At 45.4% G+C, this 27,260-nt stretch overlaps 1 protein-coding gene across 1 annotated transcript in view; it reads left to right on the top strand.

Annotated features, from left to right (window-relative positions):
* Positions 1–27,260, top strand: part of LOC112115240 (ADP-ribosyl cyclase/cyclic ADP-ribose hydrolase 1) — a 43,067-nt gene that overhangs the window by 9,089 nt on the left and 6,718 nt on the right. The window contains exons 2-6 of the mRNA XM_026648131.2: positions 19,011–19,140; positions 19,900–20,035; positions 20,848–20,930; positions 23,318–23,394; positions 24,183–24,275. Of these exons, the coding sequence (XP_026503916.2) occupies positions 19,011–19,140; positions 19,900–20,035; positions 20,848–20,930; positions 23,318–23,394; positions 24,183–24,275 (519 nt within the window). The remainder of the gene's footprint in view (positions 1–19,010; positions 19,141–19,899; positions 20,036–20,847; positions 20,931–23,317; positions 23,395–24,182; positions 24,276–27,260) is intronic.

Raw genomic sequence — 27,260 nt, 5'->3', positions numbered from 1 at the left:
TTACAGTGTACATTCAGTTCACGGCATGATCTCCTTCCTTTTTAACAATAATAATACACAACTTTTATCTAGTGCTTTTCATCCATAGATTTCAAGGTGCTTTACAGAGATCAGTATTATCATCCCTGTTTTACAGATGGAGAAACTGAGGCACAAGACGGGACATGACTTGTCCACAGACACCCAGCAAAGCAGTGGCAGAGCCAGGAATTGAACCCAGGTTTCTTAAGTCCCAATCTAGTCCCTGTCCACCAGGCAACACTATCTCCCTTATTAAGATGGGCTTCCCTGTTCAAGTCAGTAGGAGTTTTGTCACTGAATTCAAAAGAAGCAGGACTGATCAGACATGCAGTAATGTATTAAGCTAAATATGAAAAACAAGATTAGCAAACACCACATATGCACAATGTGGCTGAGTTACTCGTTGTTACAACTTTAATTTCTATACTTCATGACTTTTCCCCTTCATCTATGCCACCTAATGTTGCCCTTTTTAAATTTTCCCCTCCCCAACAAGCCTAGAAAACTTCTGCCTTATAGAAGAACATTTCAGAAAAGTGCTGAACAATGAACAATTGCAAAACAGAGGTTACGACTCACAACACTTGGCAACCTTTTATCTAGAACAGTTGCTATGGACAAACATAGTAACACTTGTAGCACAAAATAAGTCTCTGTGAAGATAATTTCATTATACAACATTTTTTATGGGTCAATGGAGCAATTCCAGTTTACACCAGCAAAGGATCCAGCTCTTTAAGTATCTGAGTACTGAGACTCTACTTAAGGTCTCTAGCGAGATCTCATTTGAATGTGTTGATGCACTCTGGCCTTGAATCTCCTTCGCTCAAGGAATTCCTACTGTGTTGATATTAGAGAGACAAGCGGGGAGGGAAGCAATATTTTTTATTGCACCTGTGATGTTACACTCCATATGCTTTGCAAAAATACGTTTATAAGTGTGAATATGATGTAACTGAAATATGCTTTATGCAAAAGGTCTCTTGTAAGGGATTATTACAAAGCTTATGATCTACTGAGTGTGTTCATCCTATTTGCATATATTATTTCTATGTCTGGAGTTAGGAGAATAAGATATAAACTTGTATTACTGTTGTAACCATGTTAAGTGGAAGCTACTAAGGGTGCTTCAGAATCAATCACGTGTGAATGGCTCTGTTCACTTGCAAACCTTCTGAGGTATGTGGAAGAATGGAGACTAGGGGGTCTCACAGGACATGTGACCATGTTGCACAATACTGGAATCCATCTTAAATCTGGTACTTTTCCATTTAGAAGGAGGAGTAGGGACCCAGAGAAACAAAGGATTTTTGCCTTGCGCCAAAGCTATAAAAGGGGGTGGAACAGAACAAAAGGGGCGGGGGGCAGTCATGAGAAATCCCCAAGTTACCACCTGAGCTGGAACTAACAAGGACTATACCGGGGAAAGGATTGGGCCCAGCCTAGGAAGGAATCTAGTCTGTGAAAAAAGCTTATTGGAATATCTCTGAGGGTGAGATTTACCTGTAATTAGCTTCTTAATGTATTAGGCTTAGACTTGCGTGTTTTGTTTGATTTTGCTTGGTAACTTACTTTGTTCTGTCTGTTATTACTTGAAACCACTTAAATCCTACTTTTTATAATAAACAAAAGTGATTTTATTAAGTAACGAACCCAGAGTAAGCAGGGCTGGTGCTACCATTAAGGCAAACTAGGCAGTTGCCTAGGGAGCCAAGATTTGGGGGTGCCAAAAAGTGGTTCCCCCCAATTTTTTTTTTTTTTTACAGCATTCTTGGGCTGGGCTGCCGGTGGTGCGCTGACACGTGCGGCTCAGACTCCCTCTCCCAGCGCAGTGGCTGCTCCATGCAATTATTGTCATTGCCGGCGGGGGCGGCGTGCTCGGGGAAGGGGAGTAGCAGAGGTGAGCTGGGGTGGGGAGCCCTGTGGCAGCTCCCCCCCTCCTGCCCTGAGGCACCCCCCCCCCACGGCCGCTCCCCACCCCCCCGGCCCGGGGAGCCGTGCGGCAGCTCCCTACCCCAGCTCATCTCTGCTACACCCCCTCCCTGAGTGCGCGGTTGCCGCTCCACTTCTCCCGCCTCCCAGGCTTGCGGCGCCAATCAGCTATTTGGTGCCGCAAGCCTGGGAGGGGAGGAGAATTAGAGCAGCGATGGCATGCTTGGGGAGGCGGCGGAGCAGAAGTGAGCTGGGGTGGGGAGCTGCTGCACGGCTCCCGGGGGGGGGGGAGGTGGCTTGGGGGGGGGGGGCGCCGGGGCGGGGGGGAGGGGGGGAAGCTGCCCCAGGGCTGGGGGGAGGGCGCAAGGTGGAAGTTTCGCCTAGGGCGCGAAACTTCCTTGCACCGGCCCTGAGAGTAAGTAAGTAATTAATACCTGGGGGAGCAAACAGCTGTGCATCTCTCTCTATCAGTGTTATAGAGGATGAACAATTTATGAGTTTATCCTGTATAAGCTTTCTACAGAGTAAAATGAATTTATTTGGGGTTTGGATCCCTTTGGGAGCTGGGTGTCTGGGTGCTGGAAACAGAAGTACTTGCTGAGCTGTTTTCAGTTAAATCTGCAGCTTTGGGGGCGTAGTTCAGACCCTGGGACCAGGGGTGGCTCCAGGCACAAGCGCTCCAAGCACGTGCCTGGGGCGGCCTGCCGGTCGCCATGAGGGCAGCAGTCAGGCCACCTTCGGCGGCATGCCTGCAGGAGGTCCGCCGGTCCCGTGGCTTTGGCAGCAATTTGGTGGCAGGTACACCAAAGGCGCGGGACCGGCGGACCTCCCGCAGGCGTGCCGCTGAAGGCTGCCTAACTGCCTTGCTTGGGGCGGCAAAATACATAGAGCCGCCCCTGTCTGGGACTGTGTTGCAGCAGGCTAGCATGTCTGGCTCAACAAGATAGGGTTCTGGAGTCCCAAGTTGGCAAAGAAAACGGGCTCAGAGGTAGTTTCAGCACATCAGGTGACAGTCCCAAGGGGGTCTCTGTGACCGAACCGGTCACAGCCCGACTTTTTTGGTGAGAGAGACAAGCTTCCAAGCCACACAGAGTTCCTCTTCAGGTCCTGAAGAAGCTGGTCTCTCACCAACAAAAGTTGGTCCAAGAAAAGATATTGCCTCACCCACCTTGTCTTTCTAATATCCTGGGACCAACATGGCTACAACTACGCTGCATACTATGCTGACAGACATATCTATCCATCTAGATTTTTGTCATGCACATCATTATAGTTATCTGAGCAGAGGTCATACCTAGCATTCATCCCTTTTTAAGAGGTATGCAAGTGCTATATTTTAATTCTTGTAAACTTAACTTGGAACAGAATAGAAACATTCTCTCTTTTCTGCTGTGCCACTAGCTTGGTTAATAAATACTTCTTCAAGGCTGTTGTCCTGCATTACCAATGGAATCTTAAATGTTTGTGATGTGAAAGTGGCTTTGATGGATATTCCACAGTTCAGAACTTCTCTGCTTTAAGAGTAGAGGAAATACTATTTTTAATTTAGTTTTGCATAGGTTTGTTTATATTTCCTCTGATCACCAGCTTTACAGTGTTTCCATCCCAGTTCCAAGCAAATGGGAAATATAGTGACAAAGTATTTTGAATAATTTCAAAGACCAAACAAATCCATAAAAAACAAATTTGTTTGCATATAAGACCTTATCCAAATTCCACTGAAGTCAATTGGCGTCTTTAGGGGACGTCATTAAAAAATAAAATAAAAAGACATACATATATCTCACATTTAAAAGAAGAGAATCATGGGCCAAATCTTACAATGCAGTCTGCAGGAGTTTGGAGCAATGACTGCAGGATCTGGCTCTGTTAATAAATATTTGAGCTAAGAAAATTTTACAATCCAAAAGTAAGAAAAATCTATGTTCCTTTCGGTTATTGCTGTAGAAGGATGCAATGCAGTAATTTAAGTGTGACGATGATGATTGATGATAATTTGGATACACTGAAATTGGCTGCTGTCAGACAGGATTTGGAACAAGGTGGTTCATTGGTCTATACCAAGGATGGATGTTCTTATTCCTGTAGACAGTTGTTGGGACGCATGTTCCGTTTGATTGCCCACCTCTAATGATAAGGAATACAGTACAAACTACAAACCATGAGCATATTTGATGAATTTATCCCCCTTTCCTATTTGCAAATATGGGCCTGGATCCAGATCCCAAAAAAGTCAATGGAAAGACTCCCATTGACTTTACTGGAGTTTGGATAGGGCCAAATCTAGCCCTCACTTTTTGGCACCCATTCGTTAGCTGTGTAATGGGTATAATAATATCTACTCACTCACCTCAAGATGGTATGGTGAAAGTTAATTAATAATTGGTAAAGTGCCTTGAGATTCTCTGATGACACATTATAGAAATTCAAAGTATTTCTTTTAGAGCTTCAGTTGCCCTACATATATTGCACAGCTCAAGGATTCAACCATATATTTGTATAAATCAGTCCCACAGCCCAAAATCAACCCAGGTACCAGAGAGATGATCACTCAGTGTGTGAGAATCTGCCACAAATGCATTGGAGGTCTCAGCTGCCATTTGTCTGAACAAATGCTGCCCAACATAACTTTCCACTGCAGCATTACACAGATATTTACCACTGTTTCTCTCCCAGTCATTCTGCTGCACTTCATAGCAGTGGGGGATTTTTGTTTTGTTTTTTCCACTCCTCCCTTACTAGTTTAAGTTTGGCTGGTTTTTGTCTGCTAAGGAGAATCATGACTGTAGACTGAGGCCTTGTCTACACTACCAACTTTTGTCGACAAAAGTGATGTCGACACTCAAAAATCGGCATAATAAAAATCGGAATGTCGTGTTCACACTCACTCCCTCTGTTGGCAGAGCACGTCCACAGTTGTGGCACTATCGTCGACAGTGTGAGCAATGCACTGTGGGTACCTCTCCCACAGTCCAGCTCGATACCTTCTGTTGCTAGGTATTGTGGGAAGGCGGAGCGGATCACGATGCATCTTGGGACTGGGCTCAATGTCCCGTGATGCATTCCTTTAGGTCCTAGCATTCCATGGACTTCCGGCTTTCTTTCGCGGCATTTTTCAATGGCCGCCTTTGCTGTGCACCTCAGCATCTTTGTGAGAAGGGATGGATCCTGCACTGCTCTTCTGTGCTCTTACAACTGTAATTTAAACATCACGGATGACAGTGCAGTTAATTGCAAAGTTCCTAACTGAAAAAGAGTCCCAGTTCCCTGACATGCTGCATGATATGGGTAGGAGCAACTTCAGATTGCTTTTGGCATTCACAGAACAGCTGCATAGGGTGGATGGTCACTTTTGGGCTTGGGAAACAAGCACTGAATGGTAGGATCATATCATCATGCAGGTGTGGGATGATTAGCAGTGGCTACAGAACCTTCAGATGTGGAAAGCCACCTTCCTGGAACTGTGTGCGAAGCTCGCCCCAACACTGCGGCACAAGGACACCAGAATGAGAGCTGCCCTATCGGTAGAGAAGCGTGTAGCAATCGCTGTGTGGAAGCCGGTGACTCCAGACTGCTACCGGTCAGTTGTGAATCAATTTGCAGTCAGGAAGTCGACCACTGGAGCTGCGTTAATGCAAGTGTGCAGGGCAATTAATCACATCCTGCTACGAAGGACCGTGACTCTGGGAAATGTGCGTGAAATAGTGGAAGCTTTGCAGAAATAGGTTTCCCTAACTCTGGAGGGGCAATAGATGACACACATATTCCAATTTTGGCACCAGACCACCTTGCGATGGAGTACATCAGTGGTGGGCAACCTGTGGCCCATCAGGATAATCCGCTGGCGGGCTGCCAGACCATTTGTTTACATACATTTGCACAGCTGCCCGCTGCTCCCAGAGGCTGTGGTTTGCCATTCCTAACATTCTGTTTGCCTTTTTGACTGCCACTGCACATTGAGTGGATGTTTTCAGAGAACTATCCACAATGACTCCAAGATCTCTTTCTTGAGTGGCAACAGCTAATTTAGACTCCATCATTTTATATGTATAGTTGGGATTACGTCTTCCAGTGTGCATTACTTTGCATTTATCAACTTTGAATTTCATCTGCTATTTTGTTGCCCAGTCACCCAGTTTTGAGAGATCCTTTTGCAGCTCTTCTCAGTCTGCCTGGGACTTAACTATCTTGAGTTAGTTTTGTATCATCTGCAAATTTTGCCATCTCACTGTTTACCCCCTATTCCAGATCATTTATGAATATGTTGAATAGGACTGATCCCAGTACAGACCCCTGGGGGAAAACCAGTATTTACCTCTCTCCAATCTGAAAACTGACCATTTATTCCTACCCTTTGTTTCCTATCTTTTAACCACTTACCAATCCATGAGAGTACCTTCTATCTTATCCATGACAACTTACTTTGCAAAAGAACCTTTGGTGAGGGATCTTGTCCAAGGCTTTCTGAAAATATAAGTACACTATATCTACTGGATCCCCCTTGTGCACATGCTTATTGACCCCCTCAAAGAATTCCAGTAGATTGGTAAGGCATGATTTCCCCTTACAAAAAACGTGTTGACTCTTCCACAACAAATTATGTGTCTGACAATATTGTTCTTTACTATAGTTTCAACCAGTTTGCCTGGTACTGAAGTCAGGCTTACCGGCCTGTAATTGCTGGGAATACCTCTGGAGCCCCTTTTAAAAATTGGCATCACATTAGCTATCCTCCAGTCATCTGGAACAGAAGTGGATTTGAATGATAGGTTACAGACTACAGTTAGTAGTTCTGCAATTTCATATTTGAATTCCTTCAGAACTCTTAGGTGAATACCATCTGGTCCTGGTGACTTATTACTGTTTAGTTTATCAATTTGTTCCAAAACCTCCTCTAATGACACCTCAATCTGGGATAGTTCCTCAGATTTGTCACCTAAAAAGAATGGATCAGGTTTGGGAATCTCCCTCACATCCTCAATCGTGAAGACCCATGCAAAGAATTCATTTAGTTTCTCCACAGTGGCCTTATCCTTGCATGCTCCTTTAGCACCTCGATCAGCCAGTGGCCCCACTGGTTGTTTAACAGGCTTCCTGCTTCTGATGTACTCAAAATAATAACAAAAAAAACTTTAAGTCTTTGGCTAGCTGTTCTTCAGATTCTTACTTGGCCTTCCTAATTATGTTTTTATACTTCATTTGCCAGAGTTTATGCCCCTTTCCACTTTCTAAAGGATACCTTTTTGCCTCTCACTGCTCCTTTTAATTTGTTGTTTAGCCGCAGTGGCACTTTTTTGGTTCTCTTACTATGTTTTTTAATTTGGGGTATACATTTAAGTTGAGCCTCTACTATGGTGTCTTAAAGAAGTTTCCATGCAGCTTGCAGGGATTTCACTTTTGGCGCTGTACCTTTTAATTTTTTTTTGTTCCACTTAGGACTAAATCAAGAATTGCCTCTCCTCTTGTGGCTTCCAGGACTAGCTGCTCCAAGAAGCAGTCATTTAAGGTGTCAAGAAAGGTGTTAAGTTCTTTCTTTATTCCTCCCCACTCCCCTTTCTACTAGTCACCTGCTAAGACTAAGGCCCTGTCTACACTGGCAAATTTCTGTGCAGTAAAGCAGCTTTCTGCACTTAACTCCTGAAGTGTACACACTGCCAAGCCACTTAGTGCATAGAAACTGTGCATTTGTAGCACTTTAAAAAAAAAAAAAAAAACCACCCCAATGAGAGGCGTAGAGCTTTCTGCGCCGGGGCTACAGCACTGCGGTGCCAGTGTAGACAGCATGGTGATTACAGTGCTGCAATTGGCCTCTGGGAGGTGTCCCACAATGCCTGTTCTCACCTCTCTGGTCATCGGTTTGAACTCTACTGCCCTGCCCTCAGGTGACCAACCATCATCCCCATCCCGTAAATTCCTTTGGAAATTTGAAAGTCCCCTTCCTGTTTGCTCGGTGATGTGTGCAGCGGTCTCGCATCTTCCCAGGTGGCCACGCCTGCTCCACGCACCAGGCAATCCCCCGCTTAGAACAGTGCCAAGTTGCTGGACCTCATCAGCATTTGGGGAGAGGAGGCTGTCCAGTCCCAGCTGCGCTCCAGCCATAGGAATTATGATGCCTACGGACAGATTTTACGATGCATGACAGAAAGGGTCCATGACTGGGACACACTGCAGTGCAGGGTCAAAGTGAAGGAGCTGCGGAATGCCTACCACAAGGCGCAGGAGGCAAACTGCCGCTCCGGGTGCTGCACCCACAAGCTGCTGGTTCTACAAAGAACTGGACGCAATACTCGGTGGTGACCCCACCTGCACTGCGAAGGCCCCTGTGGATACTTCAGTGGCTCACGTGCCAGTCGAGAGTGGACCGAGCCAGGAGGAAATCTTGGATGAGGATGTGGAGGAGGAGGGGGACCCAGAAGCAGAGGATGACTCGGAGGCCAGAGATGCATGTAGCCAGGAGCTCTTTTCTACTATGGAGGAGCTTAGCTAGTCACAGCTGACGGAGATTGGCGAAGTGCAAACAGAAGAGGCCCCTGGTAAGTGGATCTGATTTTGGGAATCACTGAAGCGAGTTGTTGCAGGCAGGAGGGTTGCAGAAAGCAGGCTTGTCTCCGTCCACATGCCTAGTCTGAGCAGCGGAACAGGCTGTTGATTGACTCCCTCACTTTACGAGAATCTCCCTCAGATCTCCAGGAAACTCTTGTGGAGATAATGAGCAATCTGCTGCCGCAGGTTCTTCGGCAGAGCTGCTTTGTTTCTTGTCCCATTAACGGTTACTTTCCCGCGCCACTCTGCCGTCACCGTGTGTGTGTGTGGGGGGGGGGGGACTACCATTGCTCCCCCCAGGTGAGCTGCATAGGGGCCAGGGCAGAAGCTGCATCTTGGAGAAGACTCTCCCTCAATTCCCTGCTCATCCTCAGCAGCAAGGTATCTTCCATAAAGAACACATCCTGTGGAAAGTGTGGGGACAGGAATGATTATCAGGCCCCCCCTACAGTGCTGGCTCTCCCCAAGAGCTACATGCCCAGTGTACAGCAGGGTCCAGTCTGGGAAGAGTGATTTACCTGCCCCTGCGGTTACTCACCATTTTGGGGGTCTTGTAGCTCATGTGTGCTTGCCTGGGGTCAGCCAGTTAGTGACAGGTGCGTGAGTACTGGCTGTGTTTTAAAGCACTGCATCAGTGTTGCAAACAATACTGCTCCTGTAAAATGTTGCATTTAAACTTCACAGAGATGACCTTGGGAGCCCAGCCTCCCTCTTTGTTATCAGCGGCTGAACTGCTGCGCAGAATTAAAAAGTGGCAGGACTTTCTGCGTGATGTTATGATGCACTCCGCTGCCGAGAAACAGGAATTGAAGGAGTGGTGGGACAGCAAGAAGAGGGACCAAATGGAGAACGCGGCACGCCAGAATGAAGCCTCGGAGCGGCTCTTAAATGTTATGGAGCGCCAAGCAGACACAGCCCAGGTGATACTAACTCTTCAAACTGAGCAGTGCTGTGCCCGCCTGCCCCTGCAGCTGCAAAACTCTTTCCCCATGAGCCCCACAATCAACCTCCTGGCTCCAGTCTCTACCCTCACCATTCCAGTCCTCCCCCCTCAGTCCAGCACTGTGGACTCCCACTACTCACTGCACTCAACACCCATCCCTCTGCAGTTTGGCCCTGCTGAAGTACAGCACCAGCTGCATCGTACTCCAAAGGAGAACATTGGATATGATCCCTGGACATACCCAAATCTTTAGCCGTCCCAGGACCCCTCCTCCTGGGACCTTCCCTTCCCCCATCCCCCTCCCTGCTGATGTATTTTTTTTGGTTTGACTCTCTCCTCCGGTTGTTATCTTTTAATAAAAGAATTGTGTTGGTTTGAAAGCAATCTTTATTAATTGAAAGCAAAAAGAGCACTGCAAAGCAACATACAATTATGTTAAACCCCCTTATTGGATCATGTGCACCAATCACCTCCTAGCATTACAAGCAATCTTGAGCATAGCAACAAATATTAGTGGCTTTCAGCTTCAAATTGCTGCCTCAAGGCATCCTTGATCCTTAAGGCCTTGCGCTGTGCCCCTCTAATAGCCCTGGTCTCTGGCTGTTCAAACTCAGCCTCCAGGCGCTGAGCCTCTGCGGTCCAGGCCTGAGTGAAGCTTTCACACTTCCCTTCACAAATATTATGGAGCGTACAGCACGCGGCTAAAAGCATAGGAATATGGTCATCGGCCAGGTCCAACTTCCCATATAGGCAGTGCCAGCAGGCCTTTAAATGGCCAAAAGCATACTCAGTCATTTTTCCACTTGCTCAGCCTGTTGTTGAACTGCTACTTGTGATTGTCAAGTTGCCGCATGTATTGCTTCGTAAGCCACGGCATTAAGGGGTAGGCGGGTGTCTCCCAGGATCACAATGGTCATTTCAACTTCCCCTACGGTCATCTTCTGGTCCAGGAAGAAAGTCCCAGCTTGCAGCTTCTTGAACAGGCCAGTGTTCCAAAAGATACATGCGTCATGCACCTTTCCGGAACAGCCTGCGTTAATGTCTGTGAAATACCCATGGTGATCCACAAGCACCTGGAGAATGATTGAGAAATACCCCTTGCGATTAATGTACTCGGTGCTAGGTGGTCTGGTGCCAGAATTGGAATATGCGTGCCATCTATCACCCCTCCGCAGTTAGGGAAGCCCATTTGTGCAAAGCCATCTACAATGTCACGCACGTTGCCCAGCGTCACGGTCTTTCAGAGCAGGATGCGATTAATGGCCCTGCACACTTCCATCAACACAAGTCCAATGGTCAACTTTCCCACTCCGAACCGGCTAGCGACCGATCGGTAGCAGTCTGGAGTAACCAGCTTCCACAGTGCAATCGCCATGTGCTTCTCCAACAGCAGGGCAGCTCTCATTCTCGTGTCCTTGCGCTGCAGGGCTGGGGCGAGCCCATCACACAGTCCCATGAATGTGGCTTTCCTCATACAAAAGTTCTGCAGCCACTGCTCGTCATCCCAGACATGCAGGACGATGTGATCCCACCACTCAGTGCTTGTTTCCCGAGCCCAAAAGTGGTATTCCACTGTGGTCAGCACCTTTGTGAATCCCACAAGCAATCTCATGTCAGTTACTACGCGTGGCGAGATCAATGTTGCACGCTTCTTGCCTTTGTAGTTTAAGGAATAACTCCACTGCCACTTGTGACATGTTAGTCAGAGCAAACAGCATACTGTTCAGCAGTTCGGGATCCGTTCCTGCAGCCCGAAGAGGCAGAGCGCACAGTACAAAAACGTTTGAAAGGTGGCACCAAGTGCGGACGGAAGCGCAGGGATTTCTGGGATGCAAAGCAATGCATCATGGGGCATTGGGACATGACCCAGGATTCCCCACAACCCCCTCCACCTTCCCACAAGTCTTAGCTGCAGAAGAGAAAGAGGTGCTCTGTGGGATAGCTATGTGCACCGCTCCAAATACTGCTGCAAGTGTGAACACGCTATTGTGCGGGCAGCTGACAGTGTGAACACACAACAGCAGTTTCCCTTCAGCGCTCTCTGAGCAGCGCTGTAACTGCCGGAGCTGTAAATTTGCTAGTGTAGATGTGCCCTAAGTGATATAAGCCTCCTTGTATATTCAGTGATGAAAAGTATTGGCTGGCCACTCTTCATATCCATTTGTACAGTGTCTAGCACAATGACATCCCCCTCCTGACTGAGGCTTTTAGGTGCTACATTCATACACGTATAGAATGAATAATCAATAAATAAACCGTTGTGTGCACTTACCCATTTTTCTGATATAGTGTCAATGAAGATAAAACACATTAGAGAACTTTTCTTCTTTTGACTTCCATAGAACATTCAAAACATGTAATACAGCTTAATTGTCCCTTCTGTACTTGACCTCCTGCTGATCCCTCACTTCTTCCACAAGGTGGCAGTGTTCACCTTAAATTCAGCTCTAATGTCTGTAAACCTTTGAAATAGAGAATAGAAAAACTAAAATACACCTACTGTGGCTGGGTTTTGAGATTGCTCCAGAGTAATGATGAGAGAGCAGGTCCTGAAGAGGGAAGGAGTGGTGAAAGAAAATAAAAAAATTTAAAAATGTATAGAAAAAAAGCAGCAGTTACTGTGCAGACTAGAGAGCGCTCCAGTGTAAGATGCAAGACTAATGGTACTTAAAAATGCATTTTGTAGTTTCTGAGCACCTCACACCCAGATACACCAACTCATCAGGCCAAAGTTTAAAAATAACACAAATCTGGTATAAAAGTCCACAACCACAGCAGTACAAGCATCTAAAGCAGGGCGAGACTCCAGCCAGGAAGACCAGAAGCAGCCAAAGCAGGGACTGCTGCACTGGGGAGCAGGGGTAAATTGGGGTCCAGCTGGGGCCACCTCTCCCCCAGCATCCTCCTGGATGATGTGTAGAACTGTGTAGGGGAACCCCACACACACTCTAGGGGCACTGGAATAGAGGTGGTGCCTTGCCTCCCCTCCCTCTCCGCTATGGTCTTGGGGGAAAGCTGCAGAGAGGAGCCAGCCAGAGACTCCAGCAGAAAGCAGAGGTCTCTGGGCATTCAGAGAATTTTCTAGAGTTTTGACTGGACTTTCTCTGCCTTGTGCTGATTGGCTGTTTGCTCTGAACATCCCCTCTCCCACCTTACCTTCATCTCACCATCAGTCAATACCTTCCCCCTTACCCTCTTCTCCTCTGCCCTGTCCCCCAGATTCCCTTCCTTTCAGCTGATCCTCTCCTAAATACCCCTCTTCACAAAACATTACTGTGGTACTAACAGATGTGTGCTGCCATCACATTGTTCCCTCTGCTTGTGGGTTACCTACATTCTTCCACCATGTGCCTGTCCTGTCTATTTAGATTGTAAGCCCTTCAGGGCATGAGCCATCTACTATTCTGTTTGTATGGTTGGATAGCCCTTTGGGATTACCATAACAAACAATAATAATTAATACAAGGTTGACAAACTGAGCCCCTGGACCAGATGGGTCCATTTGATGTAGAAATCTAGCTCATGATGGATTAAGATCTTTTAGAGCACAATCTCTCCTTAAAAAAAAATATGGTTCTAGCTCTTCTGGCTGTGCAAATAACTCTGACAGCAAACCAAAGTTCTTAGAGAGGTGTGAACTGCTCCCATTCATCAAAATCATGATTTATTCTGAAGCCTAATGATGGCTCTTTATGGGCCAGATTTCCAAATAACGGAGATGCACAACTGCATTTCTAATTTTAGTGACCAATGACAGTGGTTGAGAAGGCAAGTCGGATAAATGCATGCACAAAGGACCAAATAAACAAAGAGCATAAATAAGTGCCCCTAAAAGCAACAAGCATTATTCTTCCTCCTGCCTCCTCTCCCCACAAGTGATATCAAATGCAACAGCAACTCCACTAACCAAGGACCAGATCCTCTACAATGGCCCTTCACCATCTTAAAAATCACATGAGGATCTGGCCCTGAAAATTTAGTAACTATAAAAGGTCCATATTCTACCTTTGACATTTTGGTAAACCACCCATTGACAGTGGGGATTGTTTATGGCTGCTACTTTGTAGCTCTCTCCCAGGGACCATAATTAAAATAAAATTTGGCCTTTTGCTATCAGTGAGTATGACAAAGGAAAGAAGTTGTTAGCCTTGTTGGAAGTCTCTGCTGAGCATGGAGGAGAGCAGTCCAAAGTCACAGGCCCCCCAATTAAGAAGGTCCTTATGCTATGTTGAGTCATTGCAGCCGCCCCATCAGAGGGGAGTGAATTCCTCATAATGAAACCAGACATGCTGGGCCCAGGAGCACTTTCACTGTTTGTCATGAATCTAAACTCTGTTCCATTGCTACAACATTTTCATAGTGTAATCAGCAAAACCGCAGTCAGCAGGAGCAGAGGATGCTCTCTGCCTCACAGGGGGCACTCGGCACCTGACAGCATGATGCCCTAAAAATGCATTTTCCAAAGCAGAGTTTAAAACTGTATACTTTTAATGAAGTAAATGAAACCTTAAGAGGCCAAATTCATCCTTGGTGTAACTACTTTTAAAATCAATTTAATTACACTAGGGATGAATTTGGTTCTGTATGTTCAGTTTAAGAGGGGGAAAAAATTGCAAAGTGAAAAAAAAAATACCAAGAACTATATTAATCATGAGTCTCCAGAACACCACCTCCTAAAATTGCCCTTGCTTTTCTTCAAATGAACAGATACCCTTTCAAGGTTAGCCAGTTCAATCAGACTCCCATACAGATCTGCAAAATACAATGTTCCAGAGGCTATTTTTCTAAAGTGTATATTAACATCTGGCCACTCACATAGCTCCTACTGAAAATGTTCTATGGCATATTAATAAAATCTTCCTTTAAAAAGGTGGATGACTAGAAATAGCCAAATTCATGACCAAGTATAAGCTAATGCTTTCCCCCAAATTGCACAGACATAAAGGACAAACTGAAAATATATTTACAGTGCCTATTCCATTTAATTGGACAGTTACCAGTTTCTAGCTAGATCTTGTTTGATGTTGTACTCTGTACAGTAAGTCAAAGAGCCCAATTCTACAACCTTTAAAAGAGAGACAGACCTGCAGAATCAGGACCCAAGTTTTAAGTCTTTAGTAGATTTTACAGTTTTCTTTTTGTGCGTTATCACCATTTCATCTATATCATGTCTCAAGTTTCTAGTTCTATCTTCTCTAATTTTAGTCAATGAGGACTTCACACTAGATAGCAGTTACCTTCTGTGCAGTACAAAAGGAGGCTTCAGAACTCCTGTGTAGTTCAGAACGTCAAGGTCAACAGCAGGACTCTTAAGAATTCTAGATATTCTAGGAGTTGGGGCTTATCTAGATTATCTTTGAAAATTTTGATTTTTAACTACTTGATTTGTATGTGCCAACTATAAATACAACCCTATGTAATGTACAGGGTTTCTTTTAGGATTTGAGGTAGAATCTACGTTCCACAAGAGAGTTGATTCAAAGTAAGATAGTCCTTCTCAAAGCAAACCAATGAAATAATTTTTTTGCTCAGTTTTATAGACTGTCATTCCAAGACTACATATATGCATCCGAAGAAGTGGGTTGTAGCCCACGAAAGCTTATGCTCTAATAAATTTGTTAGTCTCTAAGGTGCCACAAGTACTCCTGTTATTTTTGCGGATACAGACTAACACGGCTGCTACTCTGAAACCTTTTATAGACTGAGTTATCCTAGAACATAAATGTTCTGGGTATATGGGGACAGTGGAAATGAAATATTTTATAGCTGGCTGGATCTATTTGCATATTGATGGTCCGGGTTTTTCCTTTTTTTAAACTATTGACATGACTTTGTTTCTAAAATACCCATTCTGGTGTCTCATTTTTATTTGCCATCCAATATAGTGGCTGCTTCATAGTAAAAGAAGTAGGAACGTTCCACAGATGTGGAAATCTAAATCCTACCTCTTCAATGATTTTAGATGTGTGTATATATCTTCCTACTGTATTTTCCACTGCATGCATCTGATGAAGTGGGCTTTAGCCCACAAAAGCTTATGCTCAAATACATTTGTTAGTCTCTAAGGTGCCACAAGTACTAGTCGTTCTTTTGACTATACACTGATTTTTCCAATGGTATGGAGGCAGTGCTGTCTAATGAAAAGAGAATAGAAATGAGGTACCGTGTGTTCTTGAGGAAAGCAACACTGCGTCTCTCAGTTTGCCTATCTAATACTCAGATGGGCACCATATAAAAGCCTAGATTGACTTGGGAAATAGTGATAATTCTTCCCTACATCACAGAGCTGTTGTATAGCTTAATTCAATAGTGTGTGTAAAGTGATTTGAAATCCTTGGGTGAAAAGTGTAAAGTATTATCATGGCGTTACATTCCTTAGGTCACTTAGGACTATTTTTGACAATCACACCATGACCAAATACCAAACTGCATAGTTTCCATGATATCCGCTGGTAACAATGCCGTAGAGCTGTATGTGGTGCAAGTTCCTTAAAATAAATGTCACCTCTCCATTATTATTTTATACTGCCCAGAGGAGTACTAGGCACTTCACAGAAGGGGGGGGGGGTTGGGGGGGGAGGGGAACAACACACACACACACACACACACACACACACAGTCCTTCTTAAAAAAGAGCTTTTGCATGGGACACACTGAGTGGTGGTGAGAAATAAATGGGGAAGGGAATGAGTCAGGGAAGGAAAAAGGTCACAGCATTACAATTATGCAGTTGCTCAGTTTGGACATGCTCATCTCAGGGTATGTCTACACTACGAGAGTAGTTCGATTTCACTTAAATCGAATATGTGGAATCGATATTGCAAAGTTGAACGTGTGTGTCCACACTAAGGACAGTAATTTGACTTTGTGAGTCCACACTAACGGGGAAATCGTCGACATTGGAAGCGGTGCACTGTGGGCAGCTATCCCACAGTTCCCGCAGTCCCCGCTGCCCATTGGAATTCTGGGTTGAGCCGCCAATGCCTTCTGGGTAAAAAAATGTGTCGAGGGTGCTTTTGGGTAACTGTCGTCATCCGTCCGTCACTACCGCCCTCCCTGAAAGCGCTGGCGGGAAATCAGTTCGCGCACTTTTCTGGTCAGTGACAGCGCGGACGCCACAGCACTGTGAGCATGGAGCCCGCTGCGACCATCGCTGCAGTTGTGTCCGCCTCGCAGCTTATCATCCACCTTTCCCAGAGGCAGATGCAGATAAATCGGGCGAGGAGGCTACGGCACCGCGGTGAGGGCCTGAAGTCTGAGAGTAGCACAGGCCTGTCAGAAAGCACGGGACCCAGCGCCGAGGACATCACGGTGACAATGGGTCATGTGGATGTTGTGGAACGGCGATTCTGGGCCCAGGAAACAAGCACGGACTGGTGGGACCGCATAGTGCTGCAGGTCTGGGATGAATCCCAGTGGCTGCGAAACTTTCGCATGCGGAAGGGGACTTTCCTGGAACTTTGTGAGTTGCTGTCCCCTGCCCTGAAGCGCAATGACACCCGGATGCGAGCAGCCCTGACTGTCCAGAAGCGAGTGGCCATAGCCCTCTGGAAGCTTGCAACGCCAGACAGCTACCGGTCAGTCGCGAACCACTTTGGAGTGGGCAAATCTACCGTGGGGGTTGTTGTGATGCAAGTAGCCAACGCAATCGTTGAGGTACTGCTTAATTCGTTAGCTTAATTCAATACCTCAAACACAACAGAACAGCTGGTGCTGATTAGTCTCAAGAGCATCAGCAAGACTCACATAGTGAGATTTAGAAATGGGACAGAGTACCATTTTCACTGGAGCTCAGCAAAAGTCTCAGAAATTTCATTCCAAGACTACATATTGAAAAATGACCTCAGCCTGGCACAGTGCAATGAATTACCATTTAGCAATACAGGAGAAACTCTCAGCACTCACTTGTTGTCTTTCCCACACTGATGACTTAGCCGATTGGCCAATGTCTTAAGCAACAAAGTTAGACACAGATTACTTGGTTGTGCACCCTCCCGCATGTATCAGTTTTACATCAGTGTGTTTCCATTTACTTCATTGGAGTTACTCCTGACTTCAGTGCAAACAAGAAGGCCAGAATCAGTACTGCAGATAAAAGGATGCTCAAAAGTTGGAGATCAAGTAATTAATGTAACTCCACTGAAGTCAATAGGCATAAAACCAGTGTAAAATTGGTGCGTTATCAAAATCAGGCCCTAAACACTTATAAAGTTTCTTCCTTTTGTTTTGGATAAAATTACTGATGCTACCTATATAGATCTCCTTTTGGGAAGGTTCACAGGCTGATTTTCAGATTACCAGCAGATCTATGTATCTCATTGATCCCCAAACGGGGGGGGGGGGGGGGGGGGGCACAGGGCGGGGCCCAGGTCAGCTCCCACGGGGGATGGGGAGGGAGCGCCACCCAGCCCTGCTCCACCACCAGGCCCACTCAGGCCCCAGATGTAGCTCCGCACCCTGCCCAGCTCCGGCCCCAGCTGCAGCTCCATTCATAGGTGCTGGAACTAGGGGTGCAGGGGGGGCTGCCACACCCCGTGGCTTGAGGCGGTTTCCATTCTATACAGGGTTAACAGTTTGGTTCCATGGCTCTCAGCACCCCCACTATAAAAATTGTTGCAGCACCCCTGGCTCCACTCTGCCCCCGCTCGGCCCCAGCCCTGCTCCAGCCCAGCTCTGCTCTCATTCCCTCTCCACCCCCAGCCCAGCTCCACCTCTAACCCCAGCTCCTCCCCATCTCCAGTTCAGCCCCCAGCTCCACCTTCAGCCCACCCTCCTCTGCTGAGCCAGCTGTGCAGTAATGGGGAGGGGGAGGGAGCACAGACAGATTACATTACTGGTAAGGGGGGCATGACAAAACGTTTGGGCATCACTGACATATATGAACCAGCAATATCATTCAACTTCTCTGTACCATGAAGTGTTAAATCTCTGGGCTAGATTCTGCCACCCTTGCTGCTCATGATGAGCAGTCACTGACTTGGCGACCAGTCCAACTGGCTGCAGTGGGACAACTCACAGCACTACTTAGCAGGAATGAGGAGGGTAGAATCTGGACCTCTCTTTTTGTGGAGTCAGATATTTGAAAGAACTCAGGACCAAATGTTCAAGTGTGCAGCACCTACAACTGGGGCCAGATTTTTTTTTTTTTTTTTTTTTAAACCAAAAAAACGCTCCACTCCCTGCTAGGTACCCAAACATGGAAGGTGCTCAGTGACTACGGTGATGGGCCGCAGCATAAAATCCCTAAAACAGGGAGAGGGGGGTCTGATTTTCAAAATTACTCAGCATCCAGCAAATACTGAACATGCCGAGGGTTTTTTTGTTGTTGTTGTTGAAAATCTGGCTATTTATTTTGGTGCCTAAATAAGAGATAAGCACTTTGGAAAGTCTGGCCACATTGCCTAAACACAGCAGAGGGGTGGGGATCCTTTTGTAAGCCCCTCCCCCATTATTTGTTTTCTCTCCTTGTAATAACACAGCAGCATCTCACAGAAATAGAACTATGATTTTGGAGGATTACCTGTTTTTTAAACAGTTGATCTCCCTTTAATATATTTTAATCTTTTGACAGAGACAAAGATTGCCAAAAAATATGGGAAAAAATGCAAAAGGCGTTTATTTACAAGAACCCATGTAATATTACAATAGAAGATTATCAGCCGTTACTGGATTTGGCGAGTCATCCTATCCCCTGTAACAAGGTAACAATATTTGTGTGTGATGAGCTGTCTGGGTAGGGACTGCTTGTCTGTACATGCCTAGTACAATGGAGATTCTTTGGTTTTGTGCTAGAGGCACTTTACAAACACAGAACAACAGGGTCCTGGTCCAATACTAGGGCTGCTAGGTACTAGGTAACACAAATAATAATAATGATAGCAATCATGAGTGACCCTCAAATACCTACAGGTACTCTGACTTCAGGCTTGAGATAACATTACTCCCAAAGCTACTTCTTTTAGAACAAGAGAATCCTGTTCATTATAGGCCAGTGATGAAGATCATTGTACAGAATATTTCTTCTAGGGACAAGATTTTGGGCCATGATGGGAAAAATCACTGTGGCCTTCATTGCTATTTAGAAGAGAACCTCTCTGTAAGAGCAGCCATGCAGTTAGAGGCACATGGCTTTTTATTGCTCATGTGTGGTTGAAATGCATGCAGAGTGACAGCAATTAGAGCTGGCTAAAAAGTTTCCTTCAAAATGTTTTTTCAATAGAAAAAATTGTGTCCCCCCCCCCAACCAAATTAATTTTTTTTTCTGAAAATAGAAATTTTCATCAAAAACCCCACTGGAATTTTTATATATTTTAAATAGTCAGTTTTTGGTCTTTTGACAAAATCCCCAAAATATGAATGAAAATAAACATTTTCATCATCAAAACTTTTTCTGGAAAAAACATTTCCTGACCAGCTCTTCTATCAATGCCATTTCTTACTCACCATCCTTTCCCTCACAGTCATTATTTTGGAGCAAGACAAATGACCTTGTTCATCGTTATACAAAAACCAATCACAATTTCCTCACTCTGGAGGACACCTTGCTGGGCTATATGGCTGACGGAGTCTCATGGTGTGGAAACCCTTCTAGTCCAGGTAAGGATTCCTTTAAAAAAAAAAAAAAAAAAAGAACCTGGAGTTATAATTTCTTTCACTCACAAATTTCTAATATAAGAAAATCTCTTTTGGAGAGGATACTTTCCATTCTTGGTTTCAGCCCAAAGCAACTGTTGAACCTTTCTACCCTGCCTGAGTTATGGAAAAGTGAAACACACACTCATTTTCAGCTTCATTTTATCAACACTTTTTAGCTCCCAGTAGCAAAAAAAGAGCTCAGCCTAGTGACATATTGTCCCCCCCTTATTGACAGTAATCAGCAACCTACTGTGATTCCAGGGGGACCACTTTCAGACTAAGGCCCCAGTCCTGCAATATGCTCCATTCAGGCAGACTCCTGCACTTGCACAGAAGTCACTGGGACCACATGTAGATATAAGGGGGTTGCTTGTTCACGCTAAGGGCCTAAGAATGAGTAGGGATGTCAGAATCTGTCCCCAAATTTGAGGGAAATTTATAAAAAACAAAATAAAAAATTATGTGGGAAGAGTCACTTCTGAGCATCCCCCCCCACGCTTTTTGTCACATCAATCAGTGCACATTCTCCCTGCTCAGCCTGACCAGGAACAATGTTGCTGGAATAATTTGCATAAGGGGACTGTAAATGCCTCACAGTCTTCCAACCACCTTTAACTTAATCTCCCCCTTAGAACACTTTTCACCTAAGTCTGTTGCTGCGATGGGGCGCAATAGTTATTTTTGCCATTCTTATTCAGCACTGCAGGCAGTATTAAAGTGTCTGACAATTTCTTCTCTAATCTTAGTTATTCTGCATCATATATTTATTTTAGGAATTAACTATGAATCTTGTCCAAAATGGAGTGAATGCGAGAGCAACCCTAGTTCTGTGTACTGGAAAATGGCATCCAAGATGGTAAGGATTATATAGCAACTTCTCCAGGATCACAGTTAGAATCAATTTATCCTTTGGGGGTTGGGGATGTTGAAAGAGGGTAAAATCTTGGCCCTCCAAGCAAGTCAGTGGCAAAATTCCCATAGACTTAAGTGGGACAGGGTTTCACCCAGACTGTGGAAATCTGGGGCTAAAATGCTGAACATCCAAATTTGTCTGGTATGTCTGTTCCATTGGCTAGAAAACAAAGGCTTTGATCCTACAACCAAATCCATGCATGTGAATCCCTGAGTCCCTGCAAGATGCATGGACTTCAGTGGGACTCTGTGCAGACAAGGCCCCAATCCTGCAATTGGATCTATAACTATTAGCCACGGCTCCCTACTTTAATGGCCAGTAGTCTTTTTTTCCTATATTTTTATCATGACCAGTTACATCCTGGAACAATACTTTTAATCAAAATATTTGTGTTTATAACAATGAAAGAAATACAGCAAAGGAAAAAGTGGCTAACAGTTAAACCTTGGAACACAGGCTGATCATCTCAGAGGTCTGATGTGAATTCCTCCTAAACTGTTAGGAGTCATGCCACAAATTACTCAAAATGCCATTTTCCTCTCGGCTTTCACCAAAGACGTTGAATGGATCAAATTCAAACACTGATTAGATTATTAAGAACTGAAAGCTGTGCCATGTGTTTTTTGGAAATACAGGTTTCCCAAGACTTTCACTAAGGTCTCATGTTTCACACAACATTTAATGTCACAATAATTTGGGCATTCTTATTCTTACTTGAATGGGTCCCTCCGTCAGTGGTCATCTTGATATTTGTGTCGAACAGCACCAAGCACAATTAGTTCTTAACAAAAATATTAATTAACCATAATATATATAATTATAGACATCATTCCCTCATACAAATACACAAGATCACAATTGCTAAAACCAATGACTTTTTAAACCTCTGAATGCTAAAAGCATGCTGGAAACTGCTGTAGAGCATGGCTGAGAGAATGAGTGCCTCCTTGTGCCTTTTTAACATAATGAGAAGAACTCCTCTGTGAAGCCCTGATTCAGCAAGGTGTACAGGTAGGTGCCTAACTTGAAGCACATGAGTAGCCCCATTGACTTCAATGAGACTCCACATGCTTAAAGTTATGCAGGTGCTTCAGTACCTTGCTGAATCGGGTCTTACAGAATGCTTATTTAACTCTATTCTGTTAGAGTTCTTTTGGCTAAATCAAAGGTAATTTAAGTTTATTATCAAATCTGAAGATTTAAGAGATGCTGAGTAAGGATATTGGAAACAGAAATGGTTACATGTAAAACAAAGTATAACATGCTTCTTAGAGACTATATTTAACCTTTAACAGGCTAAAATCCTTGTCTAAAGTAGTTTCTCACCGAAGGCAATCTCTCAGCATCACCAACCAACATGGCTGGGATCCACCTTTCACAAATGCAAAAGACACTGTCCTTCTTGCTCTCTCAGTGATGGATACCAAAGTCTCCTTATATTTCCCAAAACTCCTTGTTTTGTCCCCAGATTCAGGATGGCCCTTGTGGTTCCTTTCCTGGTGTGCTGGCTCCAAGTTGCCCTCACAGACTTGTGTTGACTCCATATGCAAAACAGGCTTCTATTGTGTTGGCTTATAATGCTTAATCACATAGGGACCTAGGCAGACAGGTGTTTAGCAAAACCTGTTTGTCAACCCTGCCTGGGACACCGACTCTAAAAATATATTTTCAGTACATATACACAACTGCTTACATATCATCCATCCATCCCTCAAGAGTTATGTGGTTCAGTATGGCCTAAGCTATTATTAGATACCTTACACAATCCTTTTTGGATAAACACTGTGAAAGCAGTGTGTTACATGTAGTCAGTTTGTCAGGCCTGCTAGAAGTTGCTACTACAGAACAGTGAACCCTTTGCCAGTTGGTATTCAGGGATTCTTAGGGTCACAATTAGTTCCCCAGCATAAATTAAGCAGCCTGAGGGCTGCTCTAATTTACACTGGCTGCCAGTAGACCCATGGGCTGACATAGAAGCCAGGGCTCAGGGAAGTCACAGCAATGTCCTCTACACCAGCAGCCAGGAAAACTGTGGCACAGGAGCTGTTATGCCAGCTTTGCACCATCACAGGCTCTCCCTACATGGGGTTATCCAGTTGCGGTTGGTCAATGTAGCTTTAGGGTAACTTTGTACTAGTGAGAGAAGATATGGCCCTTTATTTTCACTGCAATCTTCTGGTAAAATAGTCCAGCAAGAGCCCAGATCCTGGGCTGGTAAACATTGGTGCAGCTCTACTGAAGTCAAAAGAGCTATGCTGATTTACTCTAGCTAAGGATCTGACCCTCTGTTTCATGTAAAGCTAAAGTACAATGTACGTTTGCTTGTTTAGTTTGCAGAAGAAGCATGTGGTGTGGTTCAGGTGATGCTCAATGGATCAATAGAAGCTGGAGCATTCAGAAGTAACAGGTATCTACTTAATCGGTCACTGGCTTTGGCTCTGTCTTACTACTCACTTAGAGACTCTGTACTGGTGCAGGTGTTGGCGACAGTAAATCCCAGTGCAAGACTGGGGCCTTAGAGGGCCAGATCTTCTTCAGCTTTGCTGAATCAGTGTTGCTCTGTTGACTTCTATGGAGCTATGCTAATTTACACTTGCTGACGATCTGGCCCATTATATTATGCATCTTCTGATGCATTTGATTTGGATTTTTTCTGAAAATGGCCACAATCCACAGAACTTTGTGCAGTAAGCCCAAAATGGACTCCTCTGCTATATTACACTCACATGACCGACACATTATAATTATCCTCAGAGTGGATTTCTTGGATTATGCTCCCCCAGAGTTTGTACATCGTTTCAGTGACTGACAGGAAGTGCTGCCTCTGCTAACTCTGAGGGATGAAGAAACTTGTGGTTAGCACAAGCAGAAAGATTCCCCCCCCCCCCCCCTTTAGTAGTGGCAGTCACTGGTAATCTAGACAAGAGAAAAATCATTAGGAATGAAAGAACCTCAGACTGTTTCATTCTGCAAACAGCTCCAAAAGCTCTTAATAAAGCTGAATGAAAATGGGGGGAAATTCCTTTACACAAATTAATTAAATAGTCCATGAAAATCTCATGGGAAAATTATACATTCTTTCCACTGGGAATAACGATAACGCATGAGTATGTAGTAGTGACTGGAGAACATACTTTGTTCATCTTGTTCTAAAGCGAAGATGTGTGTTGCTTTTTCATGCTCCCATTCTTACAGCATTTTTGGAAGTGTTGAGATCTTAAACTTAGACCCAGACAAAGTTTCTACAGTGCAGATTTGGCTTATGCAGAACATCGGTGGACCTCCAAGGTAAAGTTTGCTAGTACAAAATAATGTGTGATGCTTTGTTTCTATAATTTAAAGTGCAGTTCAATTCTGAAACGTGACTAAAAATAGCACTGCCTTACCCATCAACTTTGCTCCTTGAATGCAATTAACTGCTTACTTTAGTGGAAATAATTAATAAAAAGTGGTAAAAATCTTATTAATTATTATTATTATTACTACTATTACTGCCAGCTCTGGTGAGCCAATACAGCTCTGGAAGAGCAAAACGGTTTCCTTTCTGTTAACCTTGCAATTGGATATAGTCATCTCCGTAACCTTGTTGTCTTCAAATTCTGTACCTCTTTACGTCTGTGCAATCCTACAGAGGCCCTACAGATCCTACAGAGGCCCAACAGATTTGTTTAGTGCTCAGACATAAAGAACACAGCTTGGCTGAGTTTGCAAATCTGTGCAGTTGGAAAACATCTTTTTACATGAAAATTGAGCAAATATGCTCTGCAGGTCACTGAGAGGCAATCAGTGCAGAGTAACCATGAAGCCATGTTTTGCCAAGTAATTTTTAATAACAGACCCACAATTTAAATGTTTATTTTTAACTATTCATACCAGACGGTGACCATAATTCACCAGAGAATTTCTGTTCTATATAGGTTTTATAAAGAGCTCATCACCATAGTATCTGAGCCGCTTCCAGTAGTGCATTAAGTGACATGACTAACATCTGTCACACATCTGCTCCCTCATAGTCTCCCCAGGGAGAGAAATACATACAACAGTGTGCTTTGTTTTTGGAATTGTCATTTTATATAATTACACACACACACATTCCTGTATGTTTATGTTCGAGAAGGCAGTCAAAGAAATGCACCTTGCACTTAGAGTAGAAGGTGATGCAGTCTGTGAGGGTCCTCTGTAGGCAAGGGGGATCTTCTACATGGATCCATGGGTGTACACTTTGCACTGATGCACTGGCACAGCATGCCAGCAATGTGTCTGAATCTGGCCCTCTGATCTCAGTTGCTCTGGTGTAAATACAGAGTAACTCCATTTACTTACTCCTGATTTGCACCAGCAGCACTGCTTATTACTTAAGTCCACTAGAGTGTCTGGCCATCAACTGGCAGACGTGACTGGGAATAAGCAGGAAGCATTCTAACAAATGAATTCATCTGGTCACAAAGGGCTCAGCCCCAAAGCAAGATAAACATTATTTTAAGAGAACCCAAAACATGCAGATTTCAAAAATCAAATCACGAGGGGCAAGTAACACACAGAACAGACAACAAATTCCATAGAGGGGCTCTAGTGATTTCATAAACCTAGGGTTGCCAACTGTGTGATCACACAAACCCAACACTGTTGCCCCACCCCTTCTCTGAGGTGTCACCCCATTCACTCCATCCCCTGTCCCACCGTAGCTCGCTCTCCCCCACCCTCACTCACTTTCACCAGGCTAGAACACGGGGTTGGGGTGTGGGCTCTGGGCTGGGGCCTAGGGGTTCGGAGTGTTGGAGGGGGCTCCACTCGGAGCCTGGGTCAGGAGCAGGGTGCAAGCTATGGGAGGGAGTTTAGGTGCAGGGGGGACTCAGGGCTGGGACAGGGGTTCGGGTACAGGAGGAGGTTTGGGGTGCAAGCTGTGGGAGGGAGTTGGGTGTGGGAGGGGGTTTAGGGCTGGAGCAGGAGGCTGGGGTGCAGAAAGGGGTTCAGGCTCCTTACACACACCCTTTACCCCTCCCAGTGCTGCTGCCTCTTCCCCCACTCAGCCTTTATAAAGGTACCACTCAGTAGTAGAACAAAAAGAAGTCTCCTCAGGACTGCAGGCTGAAAACTTGTTGCTTTTGCTCAACAGCATCACAACAGGGGGAGAAGGCGGGGGGGGGGGGGGACTCCCCCACTGACTAAACAGAAAGTAAAGGAGGGGGATGGAGCATGGGGATGAAGTCACCCAGTTAACAGCTTGATGACCACTTTGACAGAGACACACAGCCTCCCTGAATGCCCCTCCCGCCCCACATCGTACTGCTCACTGTCCACACTTACCTGGGGCCACTAGCATGGCTCTTGCTCCCTTCTCCAGAGATATCCCAGAAGCAGAATGACCCTCATTTCCCTCCTCAGCAAAGACAGAGCAGCTCTTACCTCATGCCCTGGAGCCTGCGCAGCCCCTCTGGAGCCACACTTTCCTCCTATGCTGAGGCCCCTCCATCAGACTCACAGCAGTTTCCCCTTCACTCTCCAATTAACACCTCTGGCATGTCAGCTCTGAATGTTGATTTGATTCACATCACATGTGGTGTCAGCTCACAGCTTCAGGAAACTCTTGTGAAGGAGGAGGATTGTATTCTGTTTGTCAGCTGGCCTGTGTTTTGTGGGGCAGTCCTGCATTTGCCCCCATGACCTGTTACCTCGCTGGGCCATTGGGATTGATAGTTTTTTATTATAGTTTGCATCTCCTCTCATGCAGGAGCTCTGTGCCACATGCATGTCTGTCCCATCCCCCGTCCCCCCCACTTTCTTCACTTCCGCATCACTGGAGCCTTAAATGAGCAAGAAAGCTGACCGTGCTGCTACAGACTGGGAATTTGTGAAGCATCCAGCACCACTTTCCTTCTCCCTTTCTCCTTCCTGGCTGCTCTAATCCCAGTTCTTACCATGCTTTGCTGCGCTAATAGCTGTGTTAGTTGCTAATACATTGGTCTAGACCAGGGGTGTGCAAACTTTTTGGCCCGAGGTCCACACTGGGGTTGCGCAACTGTATGGAGGGCCGGGTAGGGGAGGCTGTGCCTCCCCAAACAGCCTGGCCCCGCCCCCTATCCGCCCCCTGACTGCCCCCCTCAGAACCCCCAACCCATCCAACCTCCCCTGCTCCTTGTCCCCTGACTGCCCCCTCCCGGGACCCCTGTCCCCTATCCAACCCCCCTGCTCCCTGTCTCCTGACTACCCCGACCCCTATCCACACCCCTGCCCCCTAATAGACCCCCCGGGACTCCCACCCCCTATCCAACC

Source organism: Terrapene carolina, unplaced genomic scaffold (genome assembly GCF_002925995.2).
Source record: "Terrapene carolina triunguis isolate 2854851 unplaced genomic scaffold, T_m_triunguis-2.0 Scaffold66, whole genome shotgun sequence".
NCBI classification, from domain to species: Eukaryota; Metazoa; Chordata; order Testudines; family Emydidae; genus Terrapene; species Terrapene triunguis.
The sequence above is the reverse complement of the archived record's forward strand: the minus strand, read 5'-3'. Positions and strand labels throughout refer to the sequence as shown.